At 39.7% G+C, this 14,491-nt stretch overlaps 1 protein-coding gene across 1 annotated transcript in view; it reads right to left on the bottom strand.

Moving 5' to 3' along the window:
* Positions 1 to 8,143: 8,143 nt before the first annotated feature.
* LOC118828594 (AP-3 complex subunit sigma-2) overlaps positions 8,144 to 14,491 on the bottom strand; it is a 47,595-nt gene continuing 41,247 nt past the window's right edge. Inside the window, exon 6 of the mRNA XM_036735313.1 lies at positions 8,144 to 9,966. Coding sequence (XP_036591208.1) covers positions 9,838 to 9,966 — 129 coding nt within the window. The 3' untranslated portion in view covers positions 8,144 to 9,837. The remainder of the gene's footprint in view (positions 9,967 to 14,491) is intronic.

Raw genomic sequence — 14,491 nt, 5'->3', positions numbered from 1 at the left:
TTCTTCCCTTCCCTCCCCAAGATAAGTAAGCAATCTGATATATGTTATACATGTAATTGCCTCTTTTCTAAGACCAGTACAGCAGCTTAGATATGCCTTGGAGCCAGCATGAGCCACTAAATGATCTTGAAATCCGATTTGGTTAGTACTTTTATTATTTACCAAGGCTCTCTTGTCCGTAGGAGATCTAAACCGAGCTCTACTTCGTTCTGATGCTGGGAGAGTCAAAACTGAAATGCATTCTGTAAAGTTATGGCATTAAAGAAAGACAAGGGTCAACCTTCGTGTAAAGAACTTTTATGCAGGGCTTGAGTACACCTTATTATATTTTCTCATTTCTTTTGACTTATAGCCCCCACCCCTATATATCCATGGCAGTCTTCAGTATACAGAGACTGACTACCCATTTGCAAACACACAGTCCACAGTCTTAAAAAATCTTACTAACATTCTTAATTTCTATGAAGAAGGAAAACAAAACTGAGTCCCTTCAATGAGACTACTGCGCCCTCAATGGCCATGACACATTCATTAACCCCAAAGATGTATGTAAATCTCTAAAGTGAGAGCTGCTCTGTGATTCTGTAGTTCTGTGATCTGTATCAAATCCTTTAATGATTGGTTGAAAGCATGAACCATTCAACCAATGATGAAATAATACTATTCCAAAGTGAGAAAGGACTCCTGACGCCATCAAATTCAATCTGAATCTGACCAAGACTTCCGTCTACAACATCACCAAACAAATACTACAAAGAATGTGGTGAGTTCAAATGAGAATGGGGACTGGGATTAAAAAATAAAAAGGCCATTGAACTTGGTCATTAGAAAGTCATTGGTGACACTAAAAAAAAAAAATTATGTAAGTAGAATGGTAGAGATGGAACCTAGAGTGCAAGGAAATGTGGAGAGAGTGGGTATAACCCCAAAAGTGCTATCGTGCAGACCTTGTTAGAAAGTTTATATACAATTTGAGACTAAAAGCTTGGGGATTGTGGACTTCTCATCTAGAAACCAATGACCCTGCTTGCTATACTAAATTCAAAACAAAATTAGCCTAAAATTGGAAAAGACCTGAGATATCATTAGTTTATAACCTCTCTCATTTTACAGATAAAGAAACTGGTCAAGGAGATCAAGTGATTTGCTCAAGGTCAAACATGTTTATTTGGTGACCCTTATCTCCTGACTGCCAGTCAAACATTTTTTTCTACTTATAACAAACTGCCTTTCTAAGTTAGCTCTCTATTTCAGCATGAGAGCCATCCAACCTTTTCATTTCCGGAATCTGGATGCATTTAAGAAGTAAAATAGATTTAGAAATGTGTAGCTCTGTCTAGGACAGGCCTGTACAACATATGGCCTGTGGGCTGATTTCAGACAGTCTGCAAATAATGTGGAGGGTATAAGAGAATGTAAAGATACAAGGATTGCTTTGTTCATGCCCTGCTTACCCCACCTTCCACTGGTCACTATTGTGCCTGTCATGTAACTTGGCAGGTGGGTTGCCACTGCCTGCTCTCTTCTCTTTGTCACATGACTTGTGGTAAACAACTATCATCAGTCTGTCTCTGGTCTGAGAGGAGCCAGAGTCATATCTTTTTTGCTGTGTTTTTGATCATTACTGACGTTGAACAGGAACAAAGTGAGTGCAAAGAAATTTTTTAACATTAATGTGAATTTCATGATAAATAAGTCTTAAGTAATAAGTGTAATTAATCAATGTTAATTGAAATTTCCCCTTTTTTAATATGGTTTGTTTGCAAAATAGTTTAATCATTAATTATATCTTTACTTGGAAAGTGAGCCACTAAAAACCTATCTGCAACCCAAAGAAGTTTAGCCTATTTTAATTTTGGCCCCTACCTGTTGGGGTTTAGACTATGGGAGCCCCCTTGAACTCCTCTTGAATCTTCCCACTTGATGAGGCTTTTGCCTAAGGCCATAAGCCTTCCATTATGGCTAGGCCCAAATCTCTAGGCTAGGTTACTCTTAACTTAGCCTAGCCCTCCATTGTCTGGCTAGTTTCCACCCTTGATCCTATCAAAGATGCCCAAATCTGTTACCAGTAAACTAGCCTACATTGTCGGTTATCTCCAGGTAGCCTTCAGCTACTTTCCACCCTTAATCCCATTCTCTTGGTTCCTGGAGTCTGACCTCACTCCAGTCTCATCAAGCTCCTCCTTAGACTCCTCCTTAGGACCCTTCCCTAAACCCCTCCTCCCATCACCCCAGGACCACCCTAGGTCCCTCCCACAATCTTTGTGTATATAAGTTTCATCTTGCCTCCATGAAGGGGCTCAGATTCCAACCCGCTTGTGAAAACACAAAGGGTGAGATTTAGGACAACAAAATATGGTGACCCTTTAATAAACTTTGTTTTTCTTTGGCTGTGAGAAGGCTTGAGTTGAATTCATTCGAGAAAAAAGATGCAAAGACTTCATCTCTATAGGACAAATAGCTGTTGAAATTCAGGAAATTCTGTTTCATAAAGAAACCAGGAAAAATATAGCACCAATTCAAGGTCAAATCTCAGAGTTGTAAGGGACATCAAAGTTTCATCTCTACTATTGGTTCTCAGTCTGCGGGCCTTAGCTCCCCGAGGACCATATAGTTATTACAGAAGTCCTACAAATCCTTAAACCCACCAAGCATTTTATTTTGTAGACTGGATGTAGTCTTTTGCACGCATTTGTCACTACACCCCCCCGAAAAAAAATACATAGATGCTACTGTGATGAACAAAGGACTCTACTCAAAAGCATTTCTGAGTTCATACTTGCTTCTTATCATTCCATATTTAATGAATCACCACATATGAATAGTATAGCTAGTATGTGGAGGTGAAAATGTTTTGACTTTTAAAAAGGAGTCCTTATTAAAAAGTTCATCCCTTTAATGTTCTTACTCTCTGGACTTTGCCATTATGTCTCAGTTGCCTTCTCAACCTGGAGGCCTATGGCCTTCTCGCCCTGGGTTAGGGTTAGGGTTAGAGTTAGGGTTAGGGTTAGAGCGCATTTAGGGTTAGGGTTAGGGTTAGGGTTATATATTATTTCATTTGGTGGTCTCATCAGTTCTCATGGATTCAATCATCTCTATGCTGATTTCCAGATCTATTTATCCAGTTTTTCTCCTCATCTTCATCCTCACAAATCCAACTGACTATTGGACATCTTGAATAAGGTGTCTTGTAGATATCTTAAACAACAAGTATTTTTAAAGTACCTACTACGTGCCAAGCACTATGCTAGTAGTCATCAAGGGTACAAAGGCAAAATTTAAACATCCCCAGGAACATGAGGGAACTGTGGCAGGGATGGCAAACAGAAAGATAATCGAAATTTCAACAATCTGCTCACTCAGGCAGTACCTCCAGCTCCAGCACACCACTTCACCTACCCCATGGGAGAGAGGGAAGGGCACCACCTGTGAGCAGTATTGGTCACCATGGGCCTGGGGGTGTGACTTAGGTGGAATGTTTGCTCCCAAAGCAAGATTAGTGAAAGCCTGTTGTAAGGGGAGTGAAGCAGGAAGAGCCTAGAACAGTGGTGGGGAACCTGAGGCCCTAAGGCCACATGCGGTCTTCTAAATTCCTAAGTGCGGTCTTTTGACAGAATCCAAATTTTACAGAACATTTGGATTCTGTCAAACGGCCACACCTAAGGATTTGTTCTTTAAAATTTGAATTCAGTCAAAAGGTCACCCTTAAGGATTCAGAAGGCCACAGGTTCCCACCCTTGGCCTAGGTGATATTAATGCTTTAAATGTGCTTCAGATCTACTCAAGCTAAGTAACATTGAACTGTATCGGATTTACATAAATCTCTATAGACTTTATAGATTTACACAAATCTCTATAGAGCTTGAACCTTGAGATTTCCTCACATTTACAACAATAGTTCAAATATTTTAAATAGGTACTTAAAAATAATTGTATGCGCTATACTACAATGTGCAACGGGTAGCATAGACAAGGACCCAGCAGAAGTAAAAGGGAGTCAAGACTGAATCTTAGAAGAAAAAGCTGGGTACTTCTCCACCCCTATGCAATCCTCAGGTAGTAGCAGTAGGTAACATACAAAAAGGTGTGGCTTACTGTGAGGCCACCCAGGGAAATTCCTGCTTGGAGGTGAGGGCTGAGGGTGGGAGACAGCATAACCCTGAAAGTACCACTTTTATCCTCTGTTGCAGCTATACAAAGGTGCCTTGCAAATAGCTGTTTGCTATCTGGTTTCAGTTAGATAATCATGCCACTAATAACCATGACTCTCTGACAGCTGTAAAATTTTCCACCTGAGTTCTAAGGTTATCTGAGACAAGAGTTCACCAGGAGTTAAGAAACACTGGGGAGGGGTGGGGAAGAATCTAGAACCTTTGGAATGGGATGGGGACTAGAAGATAACAAGGAATATCAGATGTCCGAATAAAGTGCCTGGGTGGAAACTTTCAATTTTATTGTTCCGATTAAAAGGAAATAAAAACCACCATCGACAAAAAACAAACAGCTACCTCATATACCAGGGAATGCACTGGTTTCCTAATGTACTAGAATGCACCGAAATTCTATGTGGATCTTCATTATTTCATCTGAGTAATCTATCTATATATTACTATTATAAGTTTAGCTAAGAGGAACAATGCAGAGTGCTGGGCTTAGAATCAGGAAGACCTGAGCTCAAATTTGACCTCAGATACTTCCTAGTCCTGCAACCCTGGATAAGTCACTTAACCCCTGTTTTCTTGTTTGCTGATCTGTAAAATGAGAATAACAGCATCTACTTCTCAGGATTGTTGTCAGGATCAGATGAAATATTTTTTAAAGCACAACACACTGCCTGGTATATAGTAAGTGCCATGTAGCTGTTAGCTATTATTATTGTTTGCCACCTCTGTGAGAATTAGTTTTACATTTTTGGAAATCATTTTTTATTACCAAAAATTACATTTGTTTAACTTCTCTAAAATGAAGGTATTGATTTCCTATTGAATTTGGTCTGCGGCAAATCCCACTTTAGAGTCAACATTAGCCGGTAGGCATACTTGTTTTCCACTTTCCTGACTTTGCTTTTCCATTGGGGATTATCTTATTGGAAGAGTTCTTCATGCCAATCACTGGGGATACCTAGTTTTCCCAAGAAGTTCAAGTGTGAATCTAAAAAACAGATCTTGAGAGATACGTTGTATCACCTAACTTTACAGGCTTTGGAAATATCTTTGACAACTTTTCAGTAATTGTTTGGTTGCGGCTCATATAAACAATTTTATGCAGCTTCTCTAACTTCATACAATTCTTCTTCAAAATGTTCATCTTTCATCATTTGCCTTGAGGACTCACTAATATCCCCTCTTTGATTTTAGCCTGATTCCTGGAAATACATTGTTCAAGTAAAGAAAACCTATATTATTTGATTACCTTGACAAAATTTTTCATTAAATCAAATTTAATGATAGTTAAGAAAGCCTTTCTTTTTTTCCCCTAAATTTAATTATGAGAGGGGGGAGGGAGGGAGCAAAGGGGGAAGGGAGAGAGAGAGATCTGCACTTGCACTTTGATTCTCTGGAGGTGGCAGCATGTTTCATCATGAGTCCTCTGGGATTGTGGCTAGTTATTGTGTTAATCAAAGTTACTAAGTCTTTAAAGTTGTTTGTTTTTACAATATTGTTATTGTATTTATTGTATTGTAGTTTACTGTTTTCCTGGTTCCATTCACTTCACTTTGCATCAGTTCATACAAGTCTTCCCCAGTTTTTCTGAAACCAATGCTTGATTATTTCTTATAGCATAACAGTATTCCATCACATTCATGGGCCATAACTTGTTTAGCTATTCACCTTTTGATAGGCACCAAATCAGTTTCCAAATCTGTTATCTTTACTCCAAGTTCCTGGTGGTTTTGATATAAGCAGTTCTTCACCGTGTACATCAGATCACATAACTGATGGCAGTTTGAGATTCTGTATAGTATGTTATGACTTACAGGAAAACCCTGATATACCTGTTACGCAAAAACAGTCATCTGATGTTCAATGTTCTTTTTGTTATCTCCAAATTGTAGCAACTGCAGAAAATTCATGACTAAATCTTTGTCTACAGTTTAACAAAAATGAATCAGCATAAATGAAGGTCCAAAGAATCTTAGTCACCTCTAAGGTGCCAGGTTCTTACATTCCAGCTTCCACCTTAAGACTACGCACTTTTGATTGAAGACATTCAAATTATAAAGCTCAGACCCAGCATGTCACTTCCTAGCCACCTTCATGCCATGCTGATGCATCTATACCCCCTTTGCAAGCCCAGCTCTCAAAACAGTAATCAAATCAACATTAGTATTCCCAGAAAGAACATATCAATCAATTCCCTATGATTCCTTTTGACTTCCCTGCCCAAAACACCCCCCTACTTGAGCGGTCTTCCAATGTTAAAATGTAAGCTGTTGACAGGACCTTTGTATTCTCCATGCTTAGCACAAAGCCTAGCACATAGTAAACACTTAATGAATGTTTTTTCCTCCTTTTCATTCATTAATTCCCAAGCCTTACGCTAATTTGCAACCAAAAGAGTTCATATTCTTAACTACTGGAATAACAGTTTATCTCTGATACTTAAAAGTTAACTCTGCATATACCTAAAAAAGATTATTCAAATGGATGACCTACTTTGGTGGAATACTGAGAATTTAAGTACATGATGCATTTACCAAGTACAAAGCCCTAGACTAAAAAGGATTAAAGATAATAATGTTTACCAAATGACACCCAGCATCCAAATGACAGAACAGTTAGTTGAGCTTCATTGAGCTATTATATAAATATTGAGCTTCATTGCATGACTGAACATACATATGTCCCAGGATGCCCTGCCACAAATGTGGCGCATAAACTAAGACTTCACATGGCTTGGGTGAACAAACCAACTACTGACCTCTAGCTATCCTTACCCACTTCTCCACCCTCACCCTCAACCAAATGACACTTGATTCCTACCTTGCATTGTTTAATCTCTATCAAAATTCACATCACTCAATATTGCCACTTACATTTTAAAATTTATTACTTAAAATAGATATGACACCAAGAAATTTCCCTGTGACATAATGTATGCCAAAAGGTGTCACCTGCCTTTATATCCAGCAGATTTGCTATATTATCTGACAGATAAGAGAGATGATTTAAAAATATTAGTTTGGGCTTTTTTTGTATTATTCCTATATGTCCACAGTGGGAAGAGCATTTTCCAGTCCAAGTCAGATGAACTGAGTTCAATCAATCCTGACTCTGACATCACTACTTGTATTTTCTTGGGGGCTTCGGTTTCTTCAATTGTGAAATGAGGGTGATGGGGTTTAGACTGTGGGAACCCCCTTGAACCCCACCCTGAATCTTCCCACTTGATGTAGCTTTTTCTGGCCCAAATAGCCTAGCCTAGCCTCGCATCCTCTGGTTACCTATGGACGGCCTTCTCGCTGTTTCCCACCCTTGATCCCAATCAAAATATCTATACCCTGGCTCTGTTACCCTAGCCCTCTATTGTCAGTCATCTCCACATAGCCTTCAGCTATTTCCCACCCTGGAGTCTGATGTCACCCCAGTCCACCCTAAACCCTTCCTCCCATCACCCCAGATCCCACAATCTTTCTGTATACAAGTTCCATCTTGCCTGCCTGGAGGCGCTCAGATTCAATCTAGCTCAGCTCAGATTAATCTAGCCCGTTGGCATTAGCGTCACAAATGCTTGGGCTCCCTGAGTCTAGCCAATAAGGGGAATCTTTAATAAACTTTGTTTTTCTTCAGCTGAGAAGGCTTGAATTGAATTCATTCAGCAGGACCTGACATGTCGGTATTTTGGGGTCTCCAGCACCCCTCAACCGCAAACCTCATCAAGGAGATTGAACCAGATGGCATCTAAAGTCCTTTTTAGCTTTAAATCTATATATTAGCAGCACCCAGCAAAGCAAATGTCTCTGTTAATTTCAATTTGTCCTCTGAGGAGGACTAAGTCCAAGACTGTTTTCAGAGATAACCTGCTCTACAGGAACCTAGGTTATTTTCAGATCTGGAGTCAAGGTTTGCTCCAGGTAGGCATACTGGCAAAGAGGTGGCAAACTGTAGGCATGGAATAAAGCACACTTTTTTCAGACAGCAAATGTATTGATTTGTTTTGCACAATTATATCTATTTATTACCAGGGACAGTTCTGGGGAGAGGTTGGGGAAAGTAATGTGAAATGACAGTGATTTTCTTTCAAAAAAATATGTGGTAGGGTGAAAAGACCAAGAGTCATGAGTTGCACAATTCAAATATGGACAAAAACATTCTTCAACCATGGTCCTATGAGTCAAGTAAACTTACCTTCCCATGAAGTTTAAGAAACAAAATAACAGCTCAGTTCCCCCAGAAGAGAAGAGGACAGCACACAGTTTTGTACAAAACAGAGGTTCCCCTTAGGTTGAAAGATTTCTTATTACAATCAAAAGAAGCATTTGACCATACAGGTAACACAGTGTACTGTTGAAATAACTGCTTTGCAGTCTCTGATCAGGTCCAGTGGAAAGGCAGGTGGGGAGGACAGGAATCTGAATATTACTATGAGCAGTTTACCTATAAATTTACCATAAAAAAAGATATGCAAGTCATGGAGGAGAGGAAAGGGACACATCCTGTCTTGAAATTCAGGAAGGGCCTCATTAAACTCATTATCCTCAACCAGAGATTCAGCTGACACTCCTCACTGCAGTCCTTGAGCATCTCCACTTCTCACCTTGAGCCCCACCCCCACGGCTCCTTTACTCCTACCAGTCCCTGTCCTAGTCTTCAAATGGAAACTATAGTGGGTTTATCATATAGAAGAGGTAAAAGCAACATTCAGTCCTGAACTTAGAACTCCCAACTGAAGGTAAGCCAAGGGAAGATTCCTCAGAAAAGACCACAATAGAACTATAAGCCTAAAATAATCCAAATATCTCACATCAATTGCTACAAAAGTAAGTCTCCCAGCTCTTAAAATACTCCATCAGCCAGGGCCATTCCTTAGGTAGGGAGCTTACTAGATTTATCATCTGCTGAGAATTTGGGTGTTTGTAGATCCATTGTCAATCCATGGATAAGCAGCTGCTGTCATGTTTCTCACTATGGACTTTTCATAAAACACCAAAAAAAAAACCCAAAAAACCCAGATCTTGGATTCTTGACAGAAAAGAAGATATTTTCTTGGGGGAAGAAATGTTATTTGCTATATAAAAAGGCATGGTTATATGGAAGAATATTGGCTACAATCACCTTAATCAAGCCAGCAGGTGATTCAGACTTCTATGAAAATCAGTCCCCCACACCTATCATTTTCTGATAAACTTCAGAAGAAAGCCAGCTTTCCTGAACCTGAATCTAAAGAGCCAATCCTTGGCACCTAGCAGAAAGATGTAATAACCACAAGAATCTTCTGGCACTGAGAATAATGACCCTCTAGATATCTGCGCCCCTAGAATCTGTGAGGACTAACTCAAACAACCACTACCCTCAGGGAGATTCAGCATGCGGAAAAAAATGGGGCAAGAGATTTGAGAAGCTAGCTGATTTACTTAAGTGGGATATGCATCGCCCACATGAATGTTGTACCTGCAGGCAATGAAGAACTTCACGTTGGACATGTGTACAGAGATTGTGATATGATATTGACTTTTCCCTAATCCCACACCCACGAGTCTGCCCAAACAAAAAGAGACCAGGCCTCAGGTCTTAATGCTGCTAAGACTCAAATTTTGCTGAGATCCATGATCAGCCTGGCCTTGGGTTTTCAAAGAGATTCAGTTTTGTTTGATCCAACTGATGCTACTTCAAGTCCTCAGACAAACTGAGAGAGGTTGGGAACTTTGATGTTGATATCCCCAATATTGATGTTCCGAGGGATCTCAGGGAGATTAATGTTCTTCACTGCAGATACAGCCCGAGCAGGGGCTGCTGAAAGGCCACCCTAATGGGACAAAAGAGATACAAACATGAGACAAACGACTGCATCATCATAGGCTCTTGAGTTACTGTTTAATGCTAAAAAACAGAAGACAAATGAATGCTTATGGTTAACGCTAAACAAATTATGATCCAAGGATTGATGATGAAACTGAGGAGCAGAGAGGCTAAATTGGCCTAAGTCACATGAGTATTAAGTACCAAAGTCAAGATTCAAACGCAAGTCTTTTGATTTTAAATCCAAAACTACCCATAGCACCATGGTACTTCCCAGTTCTGATTTTCTCCATCTCATTCTTCAAGTATAACAAGCAATTATTCATGTAATAGTCTCAAAGCCCAATGTAGAGAACTAAATTCTATACTTTATTTGATATGGTTTCTCCATGCCTTAAGGCCATGCAGATGTGTTATTACATTTGGAAAAAGATCACACACTTTCTTCTAGGCCAGATAGCTTAGCAACTAGACTTTTATAGAAAACCAACAGTCACAGAGAAACCTTTTTTGGAAGGGAAATGAAACTGTATTGCTTTATTTTCAGTCATTTGCCAATGGGATTGCAAGAGACAGGAAAGAGTTGGCTTTTGGAAACTTCACATGGATATAATGTGGGAACCAATGACACGCACGTGAAGTTGGAGAGCCCCAAAGTGCAGTACAACTGGCAAGACTTGTAATGAAAAGCAGATGAAGGCAGCTGGTAGCCAAAAAATCCCCATTATCTAGAATAGGCCTGAGGGAGGGGGGATGGGAGATTAGGAGGACAGGGAGAGAGGCTGGTTGTCAGGAATGTTTCTCAAGATTTCCTTTTTCTAATGATCCATTTCCTGTATGTTAACATAGAGCCTATCCTCACCCAGCAAGTCTATTTTTCCATCAGCTATAAAACCACTTGATCCTGATTCATTCGCTATTTCTAGCAGCCTGTTAGCCAATACTCTTAAAGAAACCACAACTGCCACTATGGCAGTAGTCTAGAAAGATTTCCATATCACAAAGTTTCAGGCTTCATGGAAGACAGAATTTCTTGTAGCTCAGCCAAATACAGTAATTTAATTGCTTCAGGAAACTGGGAGAATTTGAGGGGACATTTAGTGTGTTAGAGTCAAATATTACCATTAACCCAAATCTAGCTTCTTACAAAGAAGCAACTCTGATTTTTCAGTATCACCTAGCAAGGCAGCTAAAGTAGCAAAGTACCCAGGAGGCAACATGTGCCAGGCAGATTAAACCACTGCCCTAACCCTGACCACATCTTCCTTTAGTTCTCAGTGGAAGCAACCCATGACACTGTACTCAACAGCCCCAGGAATAAAAAACCAGCTCCCTTCAAGCCACCAGTCCTGCTTCCAGCCTAGCTTCACAACAATTATTCAAGGGTGCAACCCCATTGGAAAAATCTCACCATCCCAAAAGAACCAATGCCAACTACCATTGAATAGTGGTAGAGATAAGCCCAATTGTTCTCCAGACAATTCACTCTGCCTCTAGTCCCTACTATGGAGTTGTCAATGGTCCTCCTGCCTTTTTAGAATCTACAGCTACTAAAGACCCAGAAAAGTTCTCACCACCAAAGGCCTTAGGATGGTCAAATACCTCAACATCAGAAATAATTATTGTTTTATCAATGAACATGGCACTGAAAAAAAAAAGCATTAACATCTGCCTTACCACTGCACCCCAAAGAACACTGGGCCTCTCAATGGACCTGCAGCTGAAGCCTACTATGTGTGCCCCAGCTCTGGAGATCAACAATTCTCTTACCTCTCCATTTCCATCCTCAGCACTTAGGACAACGATGTGCACAATTATCACTTAATAGATGCTTGTTCATTTGCCCATCCAGAGGGAGGATACTTTTCCCAGAAATGGAATTGTTTTAACCCTACGTGCATGCTCCATTAAAGGCAGAAGACATACAAACCAGAAAATTTCACTGGAATCTGAGTTGATCCAGGGCTCCTCTAGAAGGTCTGTGGCTTGGAATAGTTACACAAGTAACCAAAGCATGGACTAAAACCCCAACAATTGGGGGCTGGCTACTTTCCTTGACATACTCATTGGCTTTCCCACCCATACGACAAGCACGAAAAGCCTACCATTTCCAATTTCATTCCTACCTGTCTGCTTTTCAGGTTTGGCCAATGGTGTAAGTAGCTTGAGAGGCAGCTAGATGACTCAGCAGGCTTGGAGTCAGGAAGATCTGAGTTTAAATTTGGCCTCAGACACTTCCTAGATGGACAAATCTCTTAACCTCTGTTGGTCTCAATCCACTGGAGAAGGAAATGACAAACCACTCCAGTATCTTTGTCAAGAAAACCCCAAGGACAGTATTGGTGTGCTATAGTCCACAGGGCCATGAAGAGCCAGACACATGGACATGTATGAACAACTGAACAACAACAAATTCCAGCTTAACTGGAACAACTACTATCCATGTTTATATTCCTTTATGATTACACAGTGCTTTGTTTACATTATACCCCATAAAGCCTCATAAAAATTTTATGAGGAAGATAACTAAGTTATCCATTTTACAAATTAGGAAACTGAGGCTCAGGGAGATGTAGTGGTAATTAGGGTGGGGCTTTTTGCTGTTTTTCTCTTAAGTGCCTTTAATGGGGCAGATAAAGCGGGATCTTTTTGTCTTGGGAGTGTTTCTCAGGACTAAGACAATGTAATGGTAATCAGGGCAGGACTTTTTGTTGCCTTCTCTTTTAGAATACTGAGGTAATTAAGTACTTTTGATGAGTCTAGCCTTTCAAATATAATGTCCCGCAAAATGGGATTTTTCACTGTTCTTTGTTTCAGTGCTTCTCAGCACTGAGGTAATGGAGTGCCCTAGGTCCCTGAGATGGGGCTCACTCATGGAAGGAGTGCTGAGACTCTGGGCAAGCTGATGTAACTGCCCCCTGGCTTTGTTAACCCACACTCACTGGTTCTTTGGTAACCATGAATTGTGATTAGTAATTTCTATTTGTATTTGTTCTGAAGTTCAGGGTGCTGGCTTTTCCTCCTGAACTAAGAGAGTTATATTTGTATGTTTAATTAAAGTGAGATTGTTAAACCCTAAAAGTTACTTTCCTTAGTAAAGCAGATCAAAAGAACATGTGCTAGCAGCCCTTCTGTGTGCTGGTTGTTGTGGGTCTTATACCCTACAGCAGCTGCTAGCCACATTGTTGCTACAGGAGACTAAATGATTTTGCAAATAAATCTTTGTCAGAAAGCTAGGAAATTGCCCCAGATGTCTACATTACTATGTACATGGTATGGCTAATAAAATTAGCCAGTCAGCTTAATGAAAGGGGCCAATTTGGGCCTCTCAGTGATAGGAATCACTGAGAATTGGCAGGATAAGACTGATGACTGGAATATAGTGATGACATCCAATAATGTATACCTTATTTAAAAGGAACAGGACACATGAAAGAGGTGCAGAGTGACACTAGAAATTATAAACATATTTTCATATAAGGAAATCCAGATTAGAAAAGGAAATAATGTTAGCAAGAATGATCCTTTAATAGAAGAAATGGAGCTATATTGTGATAGGACCACCTAGCCAGGAGAAAATGGACAAGGAATTTAGGAAACAGATCACAGACCCAGCATGGAGACATGATATAACAGTAATGGGGGACTTCAGATACCCACATATTTGCTGGAAACCTGTTCCAAAAGCAAAGCAGCTGATAATTCCTGTCTTGTCTTAATGAGAATTTCGTTGTTCAAAAAGTAGAGAAAGTAACAAATGAAACTGCTATTCTGGATCTGACTCTGAAAAATATGAAGGAACTGGTTGCTAAAGTAGAAATGAGAACCTTAATGGGAAGTTACCATTTCATATTGAGATCTATGATAGAAAAGGAGAGGGAAGATGGGTTTGACATGTACCACAGATATATTGAAAGGTGACTTCTGAAAATAAGATCTAATGGCCAAAAAATTCTACATGGAAAGCTGACCCAAAAGAGATACAATATTCTTAGGATTAAATTCTGAAGGCAAAGCAAACAATATTGACAAGGAAGAAAAAGAGGGAGTTACCTAAAGAGATTGATGTGAATGAATAGAGAACTTATAGTTATTGATTATTAAAATATAGATGGATGGAAGCAAGGGCTAACAAATGAAAAAGAATATAAAAGCAAACAATTAACAAGCATTTATTAAGTACTTCCTATATAGCAGGCATAGGACCAGGTGCTGAGGACACACACACATACACACACAAATGGAATCATCTGAGCTCTCAAGAAGTTTATATTCAATAAGGAAAAGAATGGGAATGTTGTAAAGAAGCTTTTTCAAAATGAGCAGAGGGTGGGGATGAAATTTTTTAATTTTTTTTGTCTTGAGGAGTAATCTTCTCTCCAAATATTTTTTTGAGTTCCAAATTCTCTCCTTCTAACTCCTCTCCTACCCATTGAAAAGGCAATGTACCCATATGTAGCCATGTAAAACACATTTCCACATTAGACATATGTTCATGTTGCCCCCCCTCAAAAAAAGTCAAAAGAAAAGAA

This window comes from Trichosurus vulpecula, chromosome 8 (genome assembly GCF_011100635.1).
Source record: "Trichosurus vulpecula isolate mTriVul1 chromosome 8, mTriVul1.pri, whole genome shotgun sequence".
In the NCBI taxonomy this organism is placed as follows: Eukaryota; Metazoa; Chordata; class Mammalia; order Diprotodontia; family Phalangeridae; genus Trichosurus; species Trichosurus vulpecula.
Note: the sequence above shows the minus strand (reverse complement) of the source record. Positions and strands in the feature narration are given on the sequence as shown.